This window comes from Diceros bicornis, chromosome 26 (genome assembly GCF_020826845.1).
Source record: "Diceros bicornis minor isolate mBicDic1 chromosome 26, mDicBic1.mat.cur, whole genome shotgun sequence".
NCBI lineage: Eukaryota > Metazoa > Chordata > Mammalia > Perissodactyla > Rhinocerotidae > Diceros > Diceros bicornis.
In genome coordinates, this window is record NC_080765.1 from 35,557,561 (window position 1) to 35,579,868 (window position 22,308).

Genomic DNA, 22,308 nt, shown 5'->3' on the forward strand with positions numbered 1-22,308 from the left:
AGTCCCAGCAAAAGTGTCACACTGAACCACTCACTGTGGCCAGGGAAATGTAATACTCTGATAGTTTAGGTTACTTGCCCACCTCTGGAGTGAGTGGTATCGTCTCCTCCACCCAAAGCTCTGGTCTGATAGAGGAAATCGGGGTGGTTTCCCAGAAGGCTGTTGGAGTGCTGCTAAGAGAAGACAGGGGAGAGGATGCAGGGCAGCCAAAGTAGTCCATACCCCGCACATCATATGAGGTAAGTTTCTTTTTTATTTTATCGCTACGGGAAAGAATGATGACTGGAAAATAATAGCCATGAAAGATATAAAATAAGACACACACTACACTAAATAAGTAGGAGACATCCCTTGAAACACATTTTGATTAAAATGCATTTTCAAGGTTTTCCTGAAATTTGTATATACCACATTTTCTGTTGCTGTTATAAAAACTAATAACACAACTGAAAGACATTTAAATGCCAGCTTGGAACAGCACAGCCTTTTTTTTTTTGAAAGTGCATACTTAGTGAATAAGCAGCAGTAAATAATTAGTTCTTAGATTGGTGTTTTTTCTTCCAGTGTGAATCTGGCAACATTGGCTCTAGGTTATGTCTCCTCATCAGTGCTGGTATGTTGTTGATTTACTGAATACTGTGTTCTTAAGAAGGAATGTAAAATCACTTAATCCCTGATGGCTTATCACGGGTTTTATGAACGGAGGAGGGTGTGGGTTTAGTGTATTCTGATAGTCTAACAAAAAGTCGTCCTCTTTTTGGTAGGCTGCGACCAAATGTGATAGCATGACGTTGACTCCGGGCCCGTGGCTGGGTCTGCCGGCTGTTCCTGCAGTGACGCTTTATAAACACGACGATCCCGCCTTGGTAAGCTCACTCTCACTGTGAGGGAGTGAGGAGTGGCTGATAATCATTATTGGGTCTGGGGGCAAAATATGGAAAAACAAAGGAAAAAGTGAAAAGTCTCCTTAATGCCACTTTTATGACTTTTTTTTTTTTTCCAAAAAAGTATTTACTTATTTATTTATTTTTTGGTGAGGAAGATTAGCCCTGAGCTAACATCCGTTGCCAATCTTCCTGTTTTTGCTGAGGAAGCTTGGCCCTGGGCTAACATCTGTGCCCGTCTTCCTCTACTTTATATGGGACACTGCCACAGCATGGCTTGACAAGCGGTGCACTGGTGCACCCCCAGGATTCAAACCTGCGAACCCCGGGCCACCGCAGGGGAGTGTGTGCACCTAACCGCTACGCCACGGGGCTGGCCCTGAAAAGAGTATTTTTAACATAAGTGAAACTGTACCATATGTATTTTTTCTGTTATTCTCCTCATACTTCCCCACATGTATGAAGAACTTTTTATGACATTTATGACTGCATAATGTTCTATCACTTAAATACCACAGTTTATTTAATCATTCTCCATTTGTGAACTTTTAGGATGTTTTCAAATTTTTCTTACTGAAATAATGAGCATCTTTCTGTATTTCAAATTGTTTCCTTAGACTAGGTTTCCAAAAGTGGCATTACTGTCAGAGTAGTTAAAGCATGTGATCCACATTATCTAGAAGGTTGTAACATGATATGTTTTTTTAAAGCATGGCGGTGGTTCTTGATAGTGGATCAATTAGTGATAGGCACATGCAAAATAAGCTTTACATGACTCTTGCTAAACCAGTTAAATTCTTGCTCAGCTGATTATGGCCAGGGATTTGAGGGCCTCAGAACAGCCTTGGAAGAGGCTGCCTCTTGAGTGGCTGAGATCTCCAGCCCTGGGATGTGACCCATCTGGATTCTCATCCTGGCTTTGCCACATCTTAGCCATGAAGCTGTGGACAAAGCAAAGCCTCTGAGCTAAGTTGCCAGGAATACTTCCCTCACGGAGTCGTTGGATGATCGAATGAGTAATGCAAGCCAAGTGCCTGGTGTAGCATCCCACACATACTCAGTGCATAGTCAATGGTAACTAGTTAATTCTGCTGTGTGGTTTCATTGGCTTTGATTAATAAACCCATATTGGCTTTTTTAGACTTTAGTTGCCGGACTTACATCAAATAAGCCAGCAGACAAACTCCGTGCCCTGCCACTGTGGTTGTCTTTACAATACTTGGGACTCGACGGGATTGTGGAGAGGATTAAGCATGCCTGTCAACTGGTGAGTAGGAACCTGAAGTTTAAATGAGTCACAGATACTCCATGGCAAAAGCAGAGACAGAAAAATACTTCATTGATCTACCCTTCACCCAATACCTTGTTGTCTGGATTTCTCATCTCATGAGAAGGCAGACTAATTGCCCTGTAGGTGTACATTTCTTATTCAAAGTTCTGGGAGAGACTGCTGGGGCTGTCCCAGTGTTTGTGTCCAAATGAAATCAGATTGAAATGAATGCTGGTGTCAGCGGGGATGAGATGACAGCCGGGGAGTGGAAAAGGACGCAAAAGGGGGATAAATGTTCCACTTGACTGCCTGACTCTTGAGGGTAAAGGAATACGATGGTCAGGGTGGAATGTGGATGGCATGTATATTTTTAACACCAGCTGGCTTGGGTTCCAAATTGCAAGGCTCTAGGGACAATTCTAATTCTCTTTCTATTTGAGGTGTTCTAATTGTGAAAAATATGTAATTATGCTATAGTTTAGAAAGCAAAAACATGTCATGTTTATGCAGTTTGAGAGCTGAGTATACCTAAGTCTAAAAGCATAATGTCAGCCCTCTACCTCATTTCCTTCCCTGTGAAATAGGGATGATGATGTAACCAGAGATCCTTATGGGGACTTAATGAGTTCATACATGTAAAGCTCTTACAGTAGTGCCTAGTCATACAGTAATGCAAATAGGTTTAAAAAGGAATCTTTGGGGGCCAGCCCCATGGCCTAGTGGTTAAGTTTGGCATGCTCTGCTTTGGTGGCCGGGGTTCAGATCCCAAACGCGGACCTACTTGTCAGCGGCCATGCTGTGGTGGGGACCCACATACAAAATAGAGGAAGATTGGCACAGATATTAGCTCAGGGATGATCTTCCTCAAACCAAAAGAGGAAAATTGGCAATGGATGTTAGCTCAGGGCGAATCTTCCTTAGCAACAACAAAAAAAGAAGAAGAAATCTTTGTTTTAAATATATTCTTGGGGAATTGGCACTTCCTCTAGTGTCATTTTTGTATTTAAGAAAAATTACTATTTTCGTATTATTGTAGCAGTAGTCCTTCGGTTTGTAATGTGAGGATAGTTCATTCTAACATTGTTTCTATTTCATTAGAAACTATTCTAAATGAAGTAGTTTCATGTTTACATTAAACAGTTTTAAGATTTATGTTCATTATGTTTATGAAAGCCCCACATTTTTTAAAACGTTTTCTCACTGGGCTACTGGCTCACATCTTGAGGTTGGGTTCTTCGGAAAGAGAAGCCTTTATTGCCATAGTAACTTCATCAGTTTGGGGAAGGTTTGAGCACTCAAGGGAGAGTGTTTTCAGTTCCCTTTGGCTTACAGACTGCAGGAAAATAATGATGACATTAACTCCCAAACCCTTGAGGTCGCTGCAGCTCTGGCATCTTCCTGCAAGCAAACACTGTAGCTGATCTCAAATCCTCTTGAGGGCTTGAGTGATGGCCTGTTGCTGACTCACCACTGCTAAATGCACATGTTAAACTGCATGGAAATTTAGCAGGTGCAGTTATGTGTGTCCATTCATGCCTCATATTCCATACCAGGTGTAGGTTCCCTGAGAGCAAAAATCAGTGTCCTCCTCCTCCTCTTCTTCCTTCTTAGCGGTATCATCTTCATCTTTAGCTTCATGGGACATGGTTATTGAGCACTTACTCAGTGCCAAGCACTCTGAAGCACTGTACATGCATTGTCGCATTCGATCCCCACAACTTCACTAGAACTTAAGGTCCACTGATAACATATTAAGAATTCGTTTTCATGGGGGGGTTTCAGTGTCTAACACTCAATAAATATCTGTTGAATTAATGAACTCCGACCTAATGAGGTAGATACTGTTTCATCCCCACATCAGTGGTAGGAGAACTGGGATTGAGGTATTAATGTAAGGATGATGATGGTGTTGGTGAGGACGGTAGTTGTCACTTACATGATGCATACCATGTTCTACACACTTACCATACATCGACTTATTTCATCTTCACAACAACCCTGTAAGATAGATACTATCATTCCCATTTGATAGTTGAGGGAACTGAAGCGTAGAGAGGCTAAAGAACCTGTCCCAAGTCATAGCTAGTAACTGGCAGATTAAATAAGTTATCCATGGTCCTGCAGGTGATAAGTGGGAGAGCCAGGTTTTGAACCCAGGTGTGGCTATTCCAGACCCCATGTTCCTGACCAGCTCTTAACAGTGCTGTCCTCTCTCATGTTACTCTGCTCCTCCTCCTCGCCCGGTGTCAGGTATTGTGCCTTGCACACATTTGCACTCAGTAGTTTTTTTTTTTTACTGAGGTATAATTGACATATAACATGATATTAGTTTCAGGTATACAACATAATGATTCGATATTTGTATATATTGTGAAATGATCACCACAGTAATAAGTCTAGTTAACAACTGTCACCATACCTAGTTATAGAAAAATAGTTTTTCTTTTGTGATGAAGACTTTTAAGATTTATTCTCTCAGTAACTTTCAAATATGCAATACAGTATTATTAACTATAGTCACCATGCTGTACATCACATCCCCATGACTTACTTATTTTACAACTGGAAATTTGTATCTTTTGATGCCCTTCACCCATTTCGCTGACCCCCCCCGAACCTCCCACCTCTGGCAATCACCAATCTGTTTTCTGTAGCTATGAGCTTCTTGTTTTGTTTTAGATTCCACATATAAGTGAGATCATAGAGTGTGTGTCTTTCTCTTAGCATAAGTCCTTCAAGGTCCATCCATGTTGTCACAAATGTCAAGATTTCATGCTTTTTTATGGCTGAATAATATTCCACTGTGTGTGTGTGTGTGTGTGTGTGTGTGTGTGTGTGTGTGTGTGTGTATCACATTTTCTTTATCTATTCATCCATTGATAGGCACTTAGGTTGTTTCCATATCTTGCTATTGTAAATAATGCTGCAGTGAACATGAGGGTGCAGATTATCTTTTCGAATTAGTGTTTTCGTTTTCTTCAGGTAAATACCCAGAAGTGGAATTGCTGGATCATATGACAGTTTTATTTTTAATTTTTTGAGGAACTTCCATACTATTTTCTATAGTAGGTGCACCAGTTTACATTCCCACCAGCTGTGCGCAAGGGTTCTATTTCTCCATACCCTCTCCAACACTATGTCTTTTTGATAATAGCTGTTCTAACAGGTGTGAGGTGATATCTAATTGTGGTTTTGACTTGCATTCCCCTGATGATTAGGGATGTTGAGCATCTTTTGATGTACCTATTGTACCTTCTGTATGGCCATTCTGTAAGTTCCCTTTCACTTTGTTAATGGTTTCCTTTGCCGTGCAGAAGATTTTTAGTTTGATGTAGTCCCACTTGTTGATTTTTGCTTTTGTTGCCTTGCACTCAGTAGTTTTGAATGAGTGAATGACTTATATTGCTAATTTGACAAATTCACGTGTCTCATTAGAATAAGCTTTTTTGGAACCACTAAATGTACCTTTTAACTGAAAGACTGGGGAATATTTGCAGATGTTGAAATGCAAAAATTGGCAGCCAGACTTAGAAATCACCAGGTTGCACAGGGCTTTATCTCCCTGAGATCCTTGTTTGCAGACCTGCAGAGACCCTCATGAAAACCGCTTCTTAATATGTTGTGTCAGTCAAATGAAATTACATAGCTGTTTTTTGTCATTTTCAGAGTCAGCGGTTGCAAGAAAGTTTGAAGAAAGTGAACCACATCAAAATCTTGGTAGAGTATATAATTTGATTTGTTTTTGAAGTAAATAGCTTTTAACTTCAACACCTTAGCATGATTTTCTGCAGATTGGATGCATTTCAGTGGAATTGTGGCAGCTCCAGTAAAACTACATTCTTTGGAGGAGAATCGTGCATGTACTGATGACCTAATTCTGCAGTTAGCATAAAGCCTAGAAATTTGCACCATACGTTGTTTGACCCCTACAGTGCTTTTCATCATAATCCATTTGTAGTTTTATTCTGTTAAAATTTAGAATTGCACAAAGATCTAATAAACACCATTGACTTCACCTGCCCAGCGATTTTAGAACACCCATCCTCCTGAAATGAAAACTCATTTTGTCTCTCAGAATGCCTTGAGCTACTCTTTCTGAAACCCTCTGACGCTGGAGTTTTTCTTTGCACAAAGAGGAATAAGGAAGAGAGAGGCAAGTGGCTCTGCTCTTGTCTTCCCGTGGTATCTTCCTAAAGACACCAGAACCTATCTGAGAGCGCTCCCTGGAGATAATTACTAGACAAGGAAATGAGGACTCAGTGGGGCTAATAGCCAGTGTCAGTTCTGGTTTGAATCTTTTCATGTTTTACTTCATTGTATTTTAGAATTTCAGAAAATATATAAGTCAGATTCTAATTTAAATAGAGTGACTGGGTGTTTCTTTGACAATTCTGCAGGATACTGCAGTTAAGTTTAAAACTAATATTTGAGTTTACTGGGGGTTCAAGTTAGTGCATGCAGTTTATTTCCATTTTAGTGGGTGGTTTGTTCAAGCACCGGGGGGCGGGGGGGTGCTGCCAGCATTGCTCTCTGAGGAGGAGCTGGGAGCCTACTCGGTTGACCTGAGTTGACCCGAGTTCTCGCTTGGAAGAGGAGAGTGGCCCCCTGGAGAAGCAGAGGGATGAATGTAAGTCAGGAGACTTGGATTCTATTTCAGCCACACCACGGGGGCCCTGTGACATTGAGTCATTCTCTTAACCGCCTAAGCCTGGGAACTGAGCTGTCAGTAAAGGTGTGTGAGTTGGACTCCTTTGATTGCAAACAGAGAAACTCAAATTACGGACTAGAATGAGCAAGCTGGTAGGCATCAAGGCCATGCTGGGCCTGTGTGCTTTCTGTCCCTCCCTTGCTGAGCCTGCTTGGGCTCCTCCTCATGTCCTCTCTACTTCTCCCTCATTCTCCTCCAAGCAGGGAGGGTCGGATGGGGCTAGTTAATCACCATTTGGTTTGGAGCATCTTTGTAAGGCCACATACTGACAAGGCATAAACGCTGCTCCATCCTGTCTTCTAGTAGCTGCCTTTCTCAGTAGAGGATACAATAATTGGCAAACACTGTGAAGCACTGTGACCTGACAGTAATCGTTTATCATCATCCTCATCATCATAGCTGCTGTTTGTGAAATGCTTGCTGTGTACTATGCACAGTACTAAATACCTTACATGCATTATTTCATGTAACCCTCACAACAGTCTCCTTTGTACATGCTGTTCCCTTTGCCTGGAAACACTGTTCCCCTCAATTCTTTTCATGACTGGTTTCTTATGCTTCAGATCTTAGTTCAAATATCACCTCTTAAGAGAGGCCTTCCCTGACCGCCCTATCTAAAACAGCCCCACGGCCATCGATCACTCTATCCCCTAGGGTTTTTCCTTCTTTGTCATACTTATTACTACCCGAATTCATATTATATATTTGTTCATTGTCTGTTTTTCCTTTCAGAAGTTTGTAAAGGCAGGGACTTTTGTCTTTCTGTTTTTTCGTGGTCCTGTGCCGAGAACAGTACTTGGCATAGGTGTTCAAGTGTGACTAAATCAAATCTATGCACTGGATGCAATGGCTGTTCGCTTTTTACTGGTGAGGAAACTAAGGCACAGATGGGTTAAGTGAGTGGCCCAGGCCACACAGCTAGGAAGTGGTAGAGCTGGGATTCACGCCCCAAAGCCTGTGTTCTTGATCAGAGGACATTCTGGCTCAGGTCAGTCTACAGGTGAAATTAATATCTGTCCTGCCTCAGTGGCTCCTTAGGAAGGGCAGATCAGATAATGTATGGGAAAGCAAAACGGAGATTGTAAGGCATCAGAAAATGTCATTACTAAATGTCTTGCTGCTCTCACCATAGTATCTGTATAGTGCTTTCATAGATACTGAGTGATCGAATCCTCACAGTACGTCACTGTGGTAGAGTTGTCATTTCCATTTCTGTTGCTCAGATTAGTTCTGTGCCAGAGTCCCATAACTCGCACATGGCAAAGCCAGGACTTGAACCCACGTTACCTCAGAATAGCCGTATCCACTGCACAGTAACTCCCTCCTCCAAGCTCCCATGGGCCGCCCTCCTTCCCATCTGGACGGCCCTTCAGGAGTCTCTCACATCCCAGAAACGGACCCGCTCCCCCAGCTCACCAGCACCAGCACTGAGGCCTTTTCCAGGGTTCCCAGGTGGCCTTTGTGAACTGCTTTGTCAGTGTACCAATCCAGGTCTCCTCAGCAGCTGCAGACAGGCTGCTATTTTACTGGACTCCTATCCCGCACATGGGGACATTCTAAAGTAACATGCAAGGGGAAAATCCCAAAATGCCAGTTTTCATGATTTTCTGTTTACATCTCTGCTGGCTTTTAGGATTTTCTTTGTCTTTAGTGTTCTGCTACTTTCACCGTGATATCTCTAAGTGAGGGGTTTTTTAAAAATCCTGCTTGGGACATGTGCTTATTTAACCTGAAGATTCAGTTTTTTTAATCAATTCTGTAAAATTCATTCTTTCAAATGTGACCTCTCTGTCTAGTCTTACCTTCTGAAACTTCAGTTAGCTGCATATTGAACCTTGTCATTCCATCTTCCACCAGTCTCTTTGATACTTTCCGTCTCTATCACTTTGCTGCCTTCTAGCGCATTTCTTCAGACCTTTGTTTGAGTCCAGTGATTTCCTCTTGAGCTGCCTCTAATCTGCTATTTAACCCATCTTCACTGCATTTTCACTTTCAGTGACTCTTCACTTCAGGATGTTCTCTTTTTCGAGTCATTCTGTCTTTTATAATCATTTTTTTTTACTGGTTTCTGGTCCCTCATTTCTCTATTTAAACGTAGTTATTATGGTCTATTTCAGATTATTTTAGTATTTCAGTTCTTGGGGGCACAAATCATCGTCTCAGTTGTGTCTGCTGGCTCTTGCTCCCTGGGTGTGTTGTAATTTTTTTTATTATGAGCTGGATGTTTTTTTCTTGTGTGACTGGCCTCAGTATACTTATTTATGTTAGTTTCACAGCTTTAGGAATCCTGTACCACATTGGGACATCGAGTCCAGGTGCAGAGCACACCTGACGTTTTGATTTCTCATGAGAGGATGTTTTCCTCCCTGTACACATCTGCAGGCAGAGTTGAGCTTTCTTGCTGGTCAGTGGGTAGAGTTTTTCTCTCCATCTTTTCAGTAAGGAGTATTCTTCCAGGGTCCTGGCTTTATGCACACTCACCACTGTCCCTCCCATGGGCCTAAAAACCCAAGACCCTCGACGTTCAAGCCAAGTTCCAGGCCCATATGTGCTCCCCTCTCCCCAGCCTCTACAGCTCAGCCTGCAATATTCTTTCTGTTTTCTCTTTGTTCTGGATTCACCTTTTTTCTAAGCCCAGCAATGGTTTAAAATTTTTTTTGGTTATTGGTTATATTTAATCCAGCATTTTACGTACTTAGAATTGATGACTTCGGTATTAGCTATTAAGCTATTTAAATATTAAGCCCCCCTAACTTTAAAAATATTAGTAGATTTGTTTATGTGAAAGTTAAAGGAGCTAATAGATGTGAAAGCCCAAGGATTGGCTCAATAAATAACTGGCAGATTTGAATGTATATCTTGCTTGATCTGAATCACATCCATGTAGTTCTTGGAAAAGTTAGTAGAGAAGATCTTGGGCCAACAACTTCCTGTCTTTCCAAGTTAGCATTTCCTGTTGTGGCCTATGAGTGAGACATCACACATAGGTTTTACGCCTAGAATTGTAGTCCTGGAATTGTTGAATGCTTAGAGATCTTCTCTCCCCATGCCCCCTCCCCACCCCCAAGTACCAGTCTGTCAAGGGCATTGCCACTCTCTTTGTAGCCTGACCACATGGTGAAGCTGTTGGCCGACTGTACATTTGTTCAGTGGAGAGCATGAACTTAAGTGCTGGCTTATCTTAACGCAGTGAACGTTTTCATCTGTTACAAAATCCGTTAATGAAGTTAGTTGTCTGATGCCTGTCCTGAATATAAGTACTGCTTCGGTGATTTAGAAAATATGTAGATTCAGTTCTAGAAAGTGTCATCTACATTGCCAGCAGGACTTGTATCCTGCTCTGAGGGTTTCACAAGGTGAGAGGAAAGTACTTGTTCTGTTTTTCCCACGGGTATAAAAAGTTCCAGTCAGTCCTGCTTGAGTTAGTATAATTTCTGGATTCTTGAAAGCTTTGGCTTTCTCAACACTGGTTCTCGTTCTACTTTTTCCTTGCGTTTTTTGATCTTTAATGTTAGACCTATGTTTATCCATTGTTATTAAAATTTCCTCCTGCTTTAATTTCAGTGTCAAATATTATAATTCAGCAATATATTCTCAGAACTGGCTTATAATTATTTGTAAGAATTTTCACAAACTCTTGATTTTTGTTTCTCTAACAACTGAAATTAACGTTTGAACTTTTTATGTATTTATTAAGAAAATACAACATCTCTAGCCTATTTTTCAAACTCACTGTGTCATTTTGTAGGTGATCAGAATTTAATGTTACCTGGTAATATCAGCCTCCATTTTTCAGGTGGAAGATGAGCTCAGTTCTCCAGTAGTGGTGTTCAGATTCTTCCAGGAATTACCAGGCTCAGGTAGGTGATTTGTAAAAGAGAATTGTTTTTGTATCTGTGTTTAAGGGCTTTGAATTTTAAACTATTTCAAGTTAAGTAGATAGTCCAAAATATTTTGCTTACTAAAATCTTCAGTCATCATTTCAGAAAAATTTAGTAATTTTCACAAGAACTCCAGACCTAAGTGCCTTAGCATTTCACTGATAGTTTCCTGTGATTAAACCAGTGGTTTCCAAATGCTGGTCTCTGGACTACTGCTGGGATGAATGAGAGAGAGTCACCTGAAAATAGAGATTTGGGGGCCCTGCTTCCTAGAGATACTTTGATTGAGTGGGTTGGATCCAGGAATCTCTATTTTTTTATTATGTTTTTTATTTTTATTTTTTGGTGAGGAAAAGTGGCCCTAGCTAACATCTGTTGCCAGTCTTCCTCTTTGTGCTTGAGGAAGATTGTCGCTGAGCCAACATCTGTTGCCAATCTCAGGAATCTCTATTTTTTTTAATTTTTATTTTTTTGTGTGTATGAGGAAGATCAGCCCTGAACTAACATCCGATGCCAATCTTCCTCTTTTTGCTGAGGAAGACTGGCCCTGGGCTAACATCCGTGCCCATCTTCCTTCACTTTATACACCGCCACAGCATGGCTTGACAAGTGGTGCGTCGGTGTGTGCCCGGGATCCGAACCTGCGAACCATGGGCTGCCGCAGCGGAGTGCACACAGTTAACGGCTACGCCACTGGGCTGGCCCCTGGGAATCTCTGTTTTTAAAGAATGTTCCAAGTGTGCCAGTCTAGTCCAGGGCAACATTATTTTTCACCTAGACAGCCGCAGTCCCCCTCAACTGATCTCTCACTTCCGCCTTTTCCACACACCCCATGCCAGACCATTCTCCACGTGGCATGCAGAGTGAGTGTTCTGAGTGGAAGGCACGTCTTGTCACTTCCGTGCCCGGCAGTCCTCGGTATCTGAATGAGGCCCTGGCTCTGTCCTAGGCCTTGTAAGCCCTGCAGGTTCTAGCCTTTACCTTCCTCTCTGACTTCCCCTCAGGCCATTTTCCCTCTTGCTTGCTATGCTTCAGTCAGACTGGTCTCTGAGTTTCTAGAACACTCTGCTCTTTGCTAGAGCAAGACCTTTACACCTGCAGTTCCCTCTGCCTCTAACACGTTTTCCCTTCCTCTTCTTTAGGCTGGCTTCTCCCTACCAGCCAGGTCTCCATGATGTCCACCTCCTCAGAGAGGCCTTCTCTGTCTGTCCTAAGGGGACTCCCTCATATTATGTCCGAGTGCCCACCTTCTTTCAGGGCACTCACAACAATATGTCGTGATTTCCTTTCTTTCTTAATGGTATTCCTTCAATAGAATGTAAACACCAAAATGACAGGCACCCTGTCTGCTCACACAGCACCTGCACGAGCAGGCACCCAGACCATTCAAGGAAAGAGGATAATTCTGTTGGGAAGCCTGGTTTGGATGCTCTTGGGTTCTCTGATTTACCTTGCACACTACTTGGTAGGCTAGTTAGTAACTTATAATTTTATGCTTTGATTTCCTCTCGAAATTCCTTGAAAGAAAAACTTTTTAAATGAAATTAAGAATTCTATTTGTGTGAATATACATTTTGTAAAAATTTTCAATTGTAAAAAAAACACATAAATTGACCATCTTAACCATTTTAAGTATACAGTTGAGCAGTGTTAAAATATCTGCACATTGTTGTTCAAGCGCTCTCCAGAACTTTTTCATCCTGCAAAACTGAAGCTCCACACCCAGTAAACACCAATTCCCCATTCCCCGCTCCTCTCACCAGCCCCTGGCAACCACCGTTCTTTCTGTCTCTATGAATTTGACTACTTTAGGTACCTCATATAAGTAGAATCATACAGAATTTGTCCTTTTGTGCTGGCCTATTTCGATTAGCATAATGTCCTCAAAGTTCATCCATGTTGAGCATGTGACAGAACTTCCTTCATTTTTAAGGCTGAATAATACTCCATTGTATGTGTATAGCACATTTTGTTTATCCGTTCATTGTGAGAGATACATTTGATTTCTGTAATATTTGAGACTCTTCCCTCGGATTGATGTTGGGAGCTAAGTGGAATGGGCTGGGAGGGGTATGTGTTTTAGGTAGCTGTGTTTCTGGGAGGTGAGTCCCCTTTCTGTGTTTTGCTGTCAGATCCAGTGCTTAATGCTGTCCCAGTGCCCAACATGGCACCTTCAGCAGTCGGCCGGGAGAGACACTCCTGCGATGCACTGAATCGCTGGGTAAGAATGGCGGTCCTGGGTTCTTTCTTCCGCATCCCAGATGGTCAGAATAACGTGTGGTCACGTCTGGAAATCAGACCCACAGGAGAGAGCCTCCTGTGAGGGTGCTGGGCTTTGTTCTGGGGTTCTTAATCAGATCACCGCTTCTCGTACTGCTGGACTTCTGGCAGGTCCTTTCAACATGGTTCCCTCTGGTGACCATTTCCTGGCTGCCATGAAGGCTGTAAAACAACAGGCAAATGTGGACTGCAGTGCAGCCCCTCGGGAGTGCCAGTGAGCGTCTGTAGCAGTGTCAGAAGGCACGGAAGCCAGAGAGCCCTGAGCACCTCTGCTCGTCTGGCCATACGGATCACAGGCATTATGCTTCGGCTGCCTTTTGACACTCAAATTGTACCTCTGGGATTTTAGTGTAAAGAATGTTCTAAACAATGTAAGGATGTTCACCACAGTGGTATCAATCCTAGCAAGACACTGGACATGCCCACCCTAGGGGCTTTGGTGAATAAGTTATGGTATATCCAGTGACGTTCAAAACAGCCAGTATAAACCATGTAGCTGGATGTTTATGGCAGAAGGGAAATGATCATCATAAATTGTATGAAAAAATGCAGGTTACTACCCAGCGTGTAGAATATCATGTTGTATGACAGCAACAGAAAATACATACACACATATACACACAGACCCAAGGTGGGGATACTGCTTGTCAGCAGTGGGGGTTTCTCAGTGGTGTGTTATGGCTAATTTTTATTTTATTCTTTTGGTTTAAGTGTATTTCTTAGATTTTTCTACAATGAACTTGTATTTTTAGTAATAAAAAATATAAAATTTATTGTTTTAAAAAAGAAGTTGCCATAAGTGTTCAAAGAGAATCCAAGATGAAAGGAAACTGGCCCTCCAGGAGCCTCTTGGGTCCGGGGCTGAGGAGACAAGGGCGGGTCTGAAGACACTTGATTGCCTCCTTGCGGAGCGGGCTCACTCTGGCCTTTCCCTGCAGCTGGGAGAACAGCTGAAAGAGCTGGTGCCCACGAGTGGCCTCACCGTCATGGATCTGGAGGTGGAGGGCACGTGTGTGAGGTTCAGCCCTTTGATGACAGCAGCAGGTAACGAGCCTGCATGGATCCGGGGAGCAACAGTGACATGTCTGTTCAAGTCCAGGCTGTGGGCGTGATTGGCTTTCCCTTGTGATATTCTGTTCTCTTTCTTTGGAGAGGCTTTTTCTTTTCTTTCAGACTAAATTTAGGTAGATTAGCCTTCCACTGTAACGTCTCAGAAATGGAGACTTGTCAAGTCACTGAAATTCCTATGTTTTGATGTCCTGTGACCCTTCCTCTTCTGTTCAGTGGCCTTTCAATCCAGACCACACATTAGAATCACCTGTGGAGCTGGCAAAGCTCCCATGGGCTGGGCCCCACCTACAGAGGTTCTGGTTTACTTGGTTTACTTGGAATGGAGCCTGGGCGTCTGTACTTTTTAAATCTCCCCTGGTGATTCAAGTAGATCAGCAAAGGCAGAGAACCACTGTTGTAGACGCTTTCGAAAGCAGTATAGCTGAAAGTATGTGGACTTGTATGACAGAAGTCCTGGGTACGTGTCCCTCGGCCAGTTCATACCTGTGGGACCTTGAGTAAGTTCCTTGATCTGCAGACCTCTCCCCACTGCCTCATGATGTGAAGACGAAAACAAGATCATGTATAGGAAATGCCTTAGATCGTGCTTGGCATATTATAGCAGGACTCAAAAAATAAGCTGAAAACAGATATATTAAAAATCTGTGCTTTTTTCTGAGATGATTTAAACATTTTCAGAAAATGTTTGATGGTTTTTCATGAGATGTTTTCAACATTTTTGGAAAGATATTTTCTCAAAGACAGCAAAGTAGGAAAATGCGGGCATTTGTCCTGCAAAGAAAAGCCATCACGAAGATGGCCGGTGGCCTCCAGATCCTTTCTAGGAACCTCTGCTCCCCAGCCCCAGCAGCTTAGACCCTAAAACTGGGAAAGCAGGCTGAGGACACCGAGGCAGCACGCACTGAGGCTCAGTGAGGTCACATACAACGTTTGAGTCGCCAGAAGGGAGGGAGCAGTGATGTTGCCAAGACTCTTGGAGCCCGGAAGCCCCAAGACCACTCAGGCTGACCTTCAGAAATGACTGGGTACTGTTGTCATCACCCTGCCCTTCCTGCCTCCCCACCACAAACCCGCCACAATCCCTCTCTCTCCCCATGATGTTAACGTAGAGAGAGAACTGTCTGGTTGCCTCTTGGCTTTTAATCTGTGATGAGATGATGTTGATAGCCTGACATATTAAGCAGTCTTTCTGTGAGAAGAATCTGATTCCTACATGAAATTCTCATTGTGTATTAAATCGGAGGGGCTAATTCTGTCTTCTGTGTAAGAAAAAAATTGTGTCTACACCTGAAGCCGCCGGCTATAATAATTTTTAACTGTATTTACATTGGCATGGCGAGTGATAACATAGATGTTTCTAAACTAGTGGAGACCATTGCAGTCACAGCCCAAGAAACTGAGGAAAACTCAAGGGTCTCTAAGACTAATCAGTGTCTCATTCCTTTTCTGGGTTTTGCCTGGGCAACTGATTCTTCCATATCTGAGTTTTATGGCTTTTTTTTTTTAACTCCTCAACTCCAGCTAATGGGGTATACCTAGAGCTGTTGACCTTCCTGAGAGTGGATGTGGGAGCACTACCCTCTCATTTTCAGCCATTCCTCAAGCCTGTCTTTAACATTCTGTGAACGTTGTCAGTTTTAGGCACTCGGGGAGAGGATGTGGATCAGCTCGTAGCCTGCATACAGAACAAGCTGCCGGTCCTGACCTGCACACTGCAGCTGCGGGAGGAGTTCAAGCAGGAAGTGACAGGAACCACAGGTCTCCTATACGTGGATGACCCTAACTGGCCTGGAATAGGGGTTGTCAGGTACGGTTTCAGCCTGCCGCCTGCTGTGAGTTTCTCTTTGCTGTATAAAGACCGTGGGTGGGTCATTTGTGAACCAGCTTAGAGATCTGAGATGAATACGTGTAGTCACAGTACACGTCTAATGAAAACTCAGCTGGATGTTCTGGGCATTTACAAAAGCACAGCAGGTAGGTGGCCTGCTGCTGCACCCACTGAAGTAGGAGTCACTGTGTGTTCTTTTTCTGTGCCGACTCAAGTGACTAGAAGACACATACAGGTATAAACTGACAAGTAGTTACTGTCCACGGTGTATGAGAATTACAGATCACTAAGAAAAAGAAGCCAGTTCCCCAGAGCAGACTCCTGTCCTGTGTCGTCAGCGTGCGCAGACCTTCCTATGGCTGCTCTCCATCTCCTTTCAGGATGAGGGAAGTCTCCTTGTTCTGCTATGAACGACGAGACTTCCAGACCTTGCCTCGCTCTCTAAATGTCATGGACCTAGAAATATGGGCTTTCCTTGTGACAGTCTTGCCCGTTTTCCATCTAGAGACCCTCTGAGGGGCTCCCTTGCCCCTTTCTCTCATTCTGCATTCTCGGTAATCTCTAACAGCTATGCTCCATCTGCAGTCCTGTGTCTGAAGAGACATTTGATCTCTGAGATTGAAATACTGTTATTTGATATTGTTTATAGGTATGAACATGCAAATGATGATAAGAGCAGTTTGAAATTAGATCCAGAAGGGGAAAAAATCCATGCTGGACTCCTGAAAAAGTTAAATGAACTGGAATCTGACCTTACATTTAAAATGGGTAATTACCACTTTTATAAGTCATCTGTGAACTCTGGAAGGCCATTTCTAACTGGCTTAAAGGAAAATGGGCTCTGTCTCTTTGGAGGAAACGTTGGTTTAGTTCTTCCTAGAGTGAGGTAGCTCCTTTCACCTTCCCCTTCCGCAGCCTCTCCGGCTTCCCGTCTCCTCATTAGAACCACTCTCCTCTCCCCATAGGGGAGGCTCCTTGGTGCGTGGTTATTTATGCTGTTGTACAGGAGAGCAGGCCCGTGTCTGACTCACAATAGAGGACTTGGGAACCACGTTGATCTGTTGTTTCTTCCTGCAGGCCCTGAGTATAAAAGTATGAAGAGCTGTATTTATGTCGGCATGGCGAGTGACGACATAGATGTTTCTGAACTAGTAGAGACCATTGCAGTCACAGCCCGAGAAATTGAGGAAAACTCAAGGGTCTGTAAGACTAAGTGTTTCATTCCTTTTCTGGGTTTTGCCTGGGCAACCAGCTGGAGTCAAGAAGGAAGAAGCTACCCTCAGAAATGTCTGTTCATTCATTCTTATCCAAGAAGTTTTCAAATGCTTCCTGTGAGCTAGGCATTGTGCCAGGCATCAGGAATGCCAAGTGGATTTGACATGGCCCCTGCCCTCAGTGAACTCACAAGCCAGTGGCGGGGGGAGAGAGACTTATAACCAAGTGAGGTAGTAAATGCAATGGAGTAGAAATTAGGGGTAGCTGAGCATTCAGGAAGATGCAGTCACCTCTGCCTGACAGGGTCAGGGAAGACTTCCTGATTGGAGTGGGTCCTGAGGCTGAATGAGACACGTTTCTGACAACAGAACTTTCCACCAGTAATTGACCTGCTTCTCTTGGCCAGTTGGCATGGAGGACAGGCTATAAGGCTTAAAGGAGGTTCTCCAAACCAGACATTTGAATCACTAGAAATCACTCAAAATGGGAGAAAAGAGATTAAAGCCAGACTGGTCTGAGAGGAGACAGAAACACCTGTCATGTGATTCACTATTGGTGGACGTAGGGAAGAGAAGGAAGTTTGAACTGAGGCTGAGGAGCCAGCTTTATTAATTTTTGGTGGACTTCTTGAAGTGTCTTCCAAACCTGACTATATCACTTCTGACTCCATTTCCACAAATGTTGAGCAGTGTGTATTTTCTTTTGAAATGAGATTCAGTTCATAGGGACAGTTACTTCTCCTCTCTGTTCCTGGCAAATGAGGCTGGTGACCAAGGTGTGTCTGCATAGGCCTCCTTGAGCATTTTATCCTCTTCTATTTGGTTTTCTATTTCATTTTTACACTGACGTTTAAAAGCGCAGAATTCCATTTACTAACATACTTGCGAAAAATGTCCCCAGTGCTGTGTCATAGTTCTTCTAGGCCCCAGGCAAGAAGCTTAGACAAGTAATGTCTTTCTTGGTCTTAACACAGCTTCTGGAAAACATGACAGAAGTGGTTCGGAAAGGAATTCAGGAAGCTCAGGTTCAACTGCAGAAGGCAAATGAGGAGCGACTTCTGGAAGAGGTGAGGCCCCAGACTGGACTTCCCAGCTGGCATCAGGCCGGGAGCCAGACTTGACAAGATGATCTTGAGCAACAGTTATGTTTTGCAGGGGGTGTTACGGCAGATCCCTGTAGTAGGATCCGTGCTGAATTGGTTTTCTCCAGTCCAAGCTTCACAAAAGGGAAGAAGTTTTAACTTAACAGCAGGTAGGACTAACTAGCTTCCTCCCAGATCCCATTTACCTTCAGAGTTTGACCAGATACCATGGGATCCCACACTCGAGAAGCCTTGTACACATCCCATGCTTTGTTACCGGGGACCGTGCCAGCAACCTGTCTAAGGAGACGAGATTTGTCTGCCCCGTGACTCTCTTGTCTTCCCTCTCCCACCCCGACAGCTGAAATAGCACGAAAGCAGATACCCATTGCCCACAGCAGACTCCTCTTCCTGAAATCCAGCAAGAACATGTTCACTCAGCTGTTCAGATCCTCAAGACAATGTGTCTTGGGCATTTTGGTTCAGTGTTAATATTCCTTGCAGTCCTCATTAGTGTTCTGCCCCAGCAAAGGGCTGCTTTTGAAAGAGGAAATTAAAAGATTGTAGTCTGTAACACTGGACCATTTTATTTCAAACCAGGCAACCAGCAAGTATTACCACTTGTTGGGAATTGGGGAAGAGGATATCCAGCTACAGGACTCCTCCCTTCCTGTTCTGCCCAGGGAATAATTCCCTGAACCTGGGGCCCCTTCCTCTATCCCTTCCCCAGGAAATGATGACCACACTGTCATATGACAGCAAGAGAGCATCTGACTCTTCACCCGCCAAGCCTCAGCCTTCAGCAAAGAGGCAACTGTTCCTTGTTGCTCAAGTACGTTTCCCACTTGGGCCCGCTCCCCAGGCATGCTCGGGCCACGCTGCTGGCTGAGTGTTGTCACATGGACATGAGATACCTGGGGAAACGAGCAGGACTGGGACTCGTGAGTTCTCTCCAGTTCCTGGCACGTTCAGCAGTGCTGAAGTCTCCACCAGTCTATGCGAGGCTGAATGGCTGGAGAAGCTTATTAGGGAACAAGGCTGAGTGGGGGCATCTCCCAGGGCAGCCTGTGCCAGAAGCTTCGGCACACCCCTCTCTTTTCCCGGCAGGCTCTCTGGAATCCACAGAACACACATATGTCTACAAAGTACAAGGCACAGGAGTAACACCACCTCAGACCCCCTCAGGCACTCGCACTAAACAGAGACTTCCAGGTACGTTACATCTCCACGTGTGAGTTCATTAACACTGAAGGAAACTGGCGGTGTTTCTCTGGGGAAAGTAGACCTTTGCGTCATGCAGTGGTTTGGTATTACCTGCATTCCTTTCTTTTCCTCACTCTTTAACCCAAAGTCCTATTTCTCATCAATTAAGACTATCACTGTCCTGTTAAATAGCCATGTCCGCAGCCTTGGGGCTTTAGCCATGGAGCAATGGCTCTGTGGCCCTCCAGTGGGGAAGTTAGGGCCTTGAGAGCTGGCATCCCGTTTAACCTGGCCTTTACTCTCCTGAGCTTTTCCCAGTGAAGTTACCTCAGAAGTTCTCAGTCTTGGGAGCATGTTAGTGTCATATCGACTCTCATTTCTCGCCTCATCACTTAAATATTTCAGAGTCAGTAATTCCAGGGATTTTTGCTAAAGCAATTGTAATTAAATCGCTTGTTGCACAGAGAGCTTTTGTTGCAGGAGTGTCCTTTACCAAGATTTCAGTGCTGTTCATGGATCTTTCTCTAGGACAGAAGCCTTTTAAAAGGTCCCTAAGAGGTTCAGATGCCCAGAGTGAGACAAGCTCAGTCAGTCACATTGAAGACTTAGAAAAGATGGAGCACCTGTCTGGTGGGCCGGAGCAAGATGCCCTGGAGGCTAACAGTCCTGAGCAACACCCAGGGACTCCCACCCCTCAGGAAGGCGAGCAGACTGGGGCCCTCCAGAACAGGGCCCAGCGCCCAGAAGATGACCACCCACAGGTAGAAGAACCGGAGAGCTTAAGATAAAATTCAGTGTTTGCTTTGAGACTGTTCTGAATAGTTTCAGGGAAGATGAAATTATACTGAAAATGTGAACTGTGCCATATGCTAATACAAGAGAAATTACCATTATTTGTGCTTTACTGGGATTTCTGCACAAATATGTGCCTGAAAGCCAGGCTTTCTAGAAAGGCAATTGACTTGTCTAATTTTATGGGTATGTAGAACAACCAACAACTATTGTTTCTGTCTACCCAAACATTTTTCCCCGAGTTACCATAAACACTTTTTATTCACAAAGAACACTTAGAATTTCAAGTGCCTGCCACTTGAAACACTTGCTCTTATCTTTCGAAACATAAGCGTAAGAAGTTACTAGGTTGCACACAGAACTTTTTGGTCGGAAGCTTTCTTCAGAACTCTCTGGGTTCTCTGCTGCACTCTGCAGAGGGCAGACAGATAGCATTCTTGGCCATCTGTTTTAGTTGGTGTTTTAGTAGTTTGATCAGGTTGCAGTATACAACTGGATTGTGTTTGGCTTGAAGGAGAATGGGTTTCAATGGGATTGTAAATATGAGTGTCAGAAGCCCTCTCCAGCCATCCCCAACTGCTGCTTTCCCTGGACACGAAAGTAAGGACTGTGTCCATTCAAGCTGTGGCAGGGTCATCAAGCAAATTAGAGCGGGCAGTGCTTCTGTCTGTGACTTTCCTCTGCCACAAATCCATTTCTCCCTTTATATACTATTTGTAAACAAATTAAAGACTCATCTATAAAGAGTTAACTGTAAAGACTCTGCTTGACCATATATATATGTATATTTTTAAATACTGGTAAAGCTTTTAAATTGGCACACAGCTACAGACTGTACTCATTTCTATGTTTAATATCTGAAAACCCGATAGATGCTACTCTTAAGAGCCTAATATTAAATATGGTGTGGAGCACCTAGTGAAGTTTCAATTCTAAAATAAGTATACTTTTGACCAGTTTCACATGGGAGCTTCTGTAGCTTCTGTTCTACTAGCAGCTCACCCCTTTGGGTCCAACTCAGAAACAAGAACCAGAAAAGTGATCTTTCTCAGGCTGATCAAGCCAGACTACTGCTGAAAAAACTGGAAGTAAGCCCTTACTTACTGCCTGTCTCTGCTTTCCCAAAAGCACGGCAGCACTTCATTTATCACAGGTGTGGCCCCTGTGCCTTTTAGTCCAGCCAAGTCAAGCTATTGAGACTCAAAGATGGTGGGAAGTCACATAGGGTATGTGGACTGTAGTATTGGAAGCCTTAGTTTATACCACATTAAGCCTATAATTACACTCTGATTTGATGTGATTTCTGACATTTGGCACTGGTCAAAATGCAATTTTCCTTTTTCTTTTTTTTTTGGGGGGGGGTACAGATGATTAAACAAAGTCTTCCCTGTTTATTTGGTGCAATGAAGTATAACAGATAAAATGGGGGAAGGGGAAATTATCACCTTTAACAAAATTAATTTTTAAATGTTTTTATATATATATGGAATTGTTAATTGGTTTTGCTGAACCAGAATTTCACCCTTGAGGTACTATTTGAATGTTGGTTTCAATAAACGTTCTTGAAATTGTTGCCAGTGAGTTCAGTTCATCAGTCTTACTATTAATCAGGCCTCGTGAATTCCTTGCGGATAGCTATTTCAGAAAAATAAAGGTTGCTAAAAATATAGCTTGCATAATAATCACAATTTGGGCTTTTATAATGACCTTACACCTGCAAGAGCAGATGTATCAGTGGCTTTGTGTCACGCTCAGAGATTAAATTTAGTCTCGTGGAGATGATCTGTGCTAGAATGGTACTGCAGAACAGTGAGCTCACACCTGCTCTTCTGTCTCAACCTTTCATCTCATCCGTCCACAAGTCCATGTATCAGTTTTGGATTGGATGCTTCTACAATATTTTTGGGCCAAAAAAGAAATCTCTGTGAGATGTATAAATTCTCACTGAATTTTACTGCATTTTAAATATTGTTTTTTAAACACTCAATTACAATTTTTCCTTTATTCACTAATTTAGCAGAATTAGAAGTACTTACCTAAGTATCTGAAATAGCTGCTTGTAGACTAGTGAGACAGGTGCCTTCTCCTCTGCCCC

At 43.3% G+C, this 22,308-nt stretch overlaps 1 protein-coding gene across 3 annotated transcripts in view; it reads left to right on the forward strand.

Moving 5' to 3' along the window:
• The window catches only part of PDXDC1 (pyridoxal dependent decarboxylase domain containing 1), a 53,304-nt gene extending 31,518 nt beyond the window's left edge, over positions 1-21,786 (forward strand). For 2 of the 3 annotated variants that reach the window (XM_058569999.1, XM_058570000.1), the window contains 14 exons: positions 565-613; positions 765-866; positions 2,026-2,151; positions 5,821-5,871; positions 10,659-10,722; positions 12,876-12,964; positions 13,962-14,067; positions 15,730-15,901; positions 16,572-16,690; positions 17,000-17,121; positions 18,111-18,203; positions 18,292-18,388; positions 19,326-19,430; positions 19,950-21,786. In XM_058569999.1, the coding sequence (XP_058425982.1) occupies positions 565-613; positions 765-866; positions 2,026-2,151; positions 5,821-5,871; positions 10,659-10,722; positions 12,876-12,964; positions 13,962-14,067; positions 15,730-15,901; positions 16,572-16,690; positions 17,000-17,121; positions 18,111-18,203; positions 18,292-18,388; positions 19,326-19,430; positions 19,950-20,209 (1,555 nt within the window). In that variant the 3' untranslated portion in view covers positions 20,210-21,786. The remainder of the gene's footprint in view (positions 1-564; positions 614-764; positions 867-2,025; positions 2,152-5,820; positions 5,872-10,658; positions 10,723-12,875; positions 12,965-13,961; positions 14,068-15,729; positions 15,902-16,571; positions 16,691-16,999; positions 17,122-18,110; positions 18,204-18,291; positions 18,389-19,325; positions 19,431-19,949) is intronic. The other variant, XM_058570001.1, reaches the window with a different exon arrangement.
• Positions 21,787-22,308: the final 522 nt, after the last annotated feature.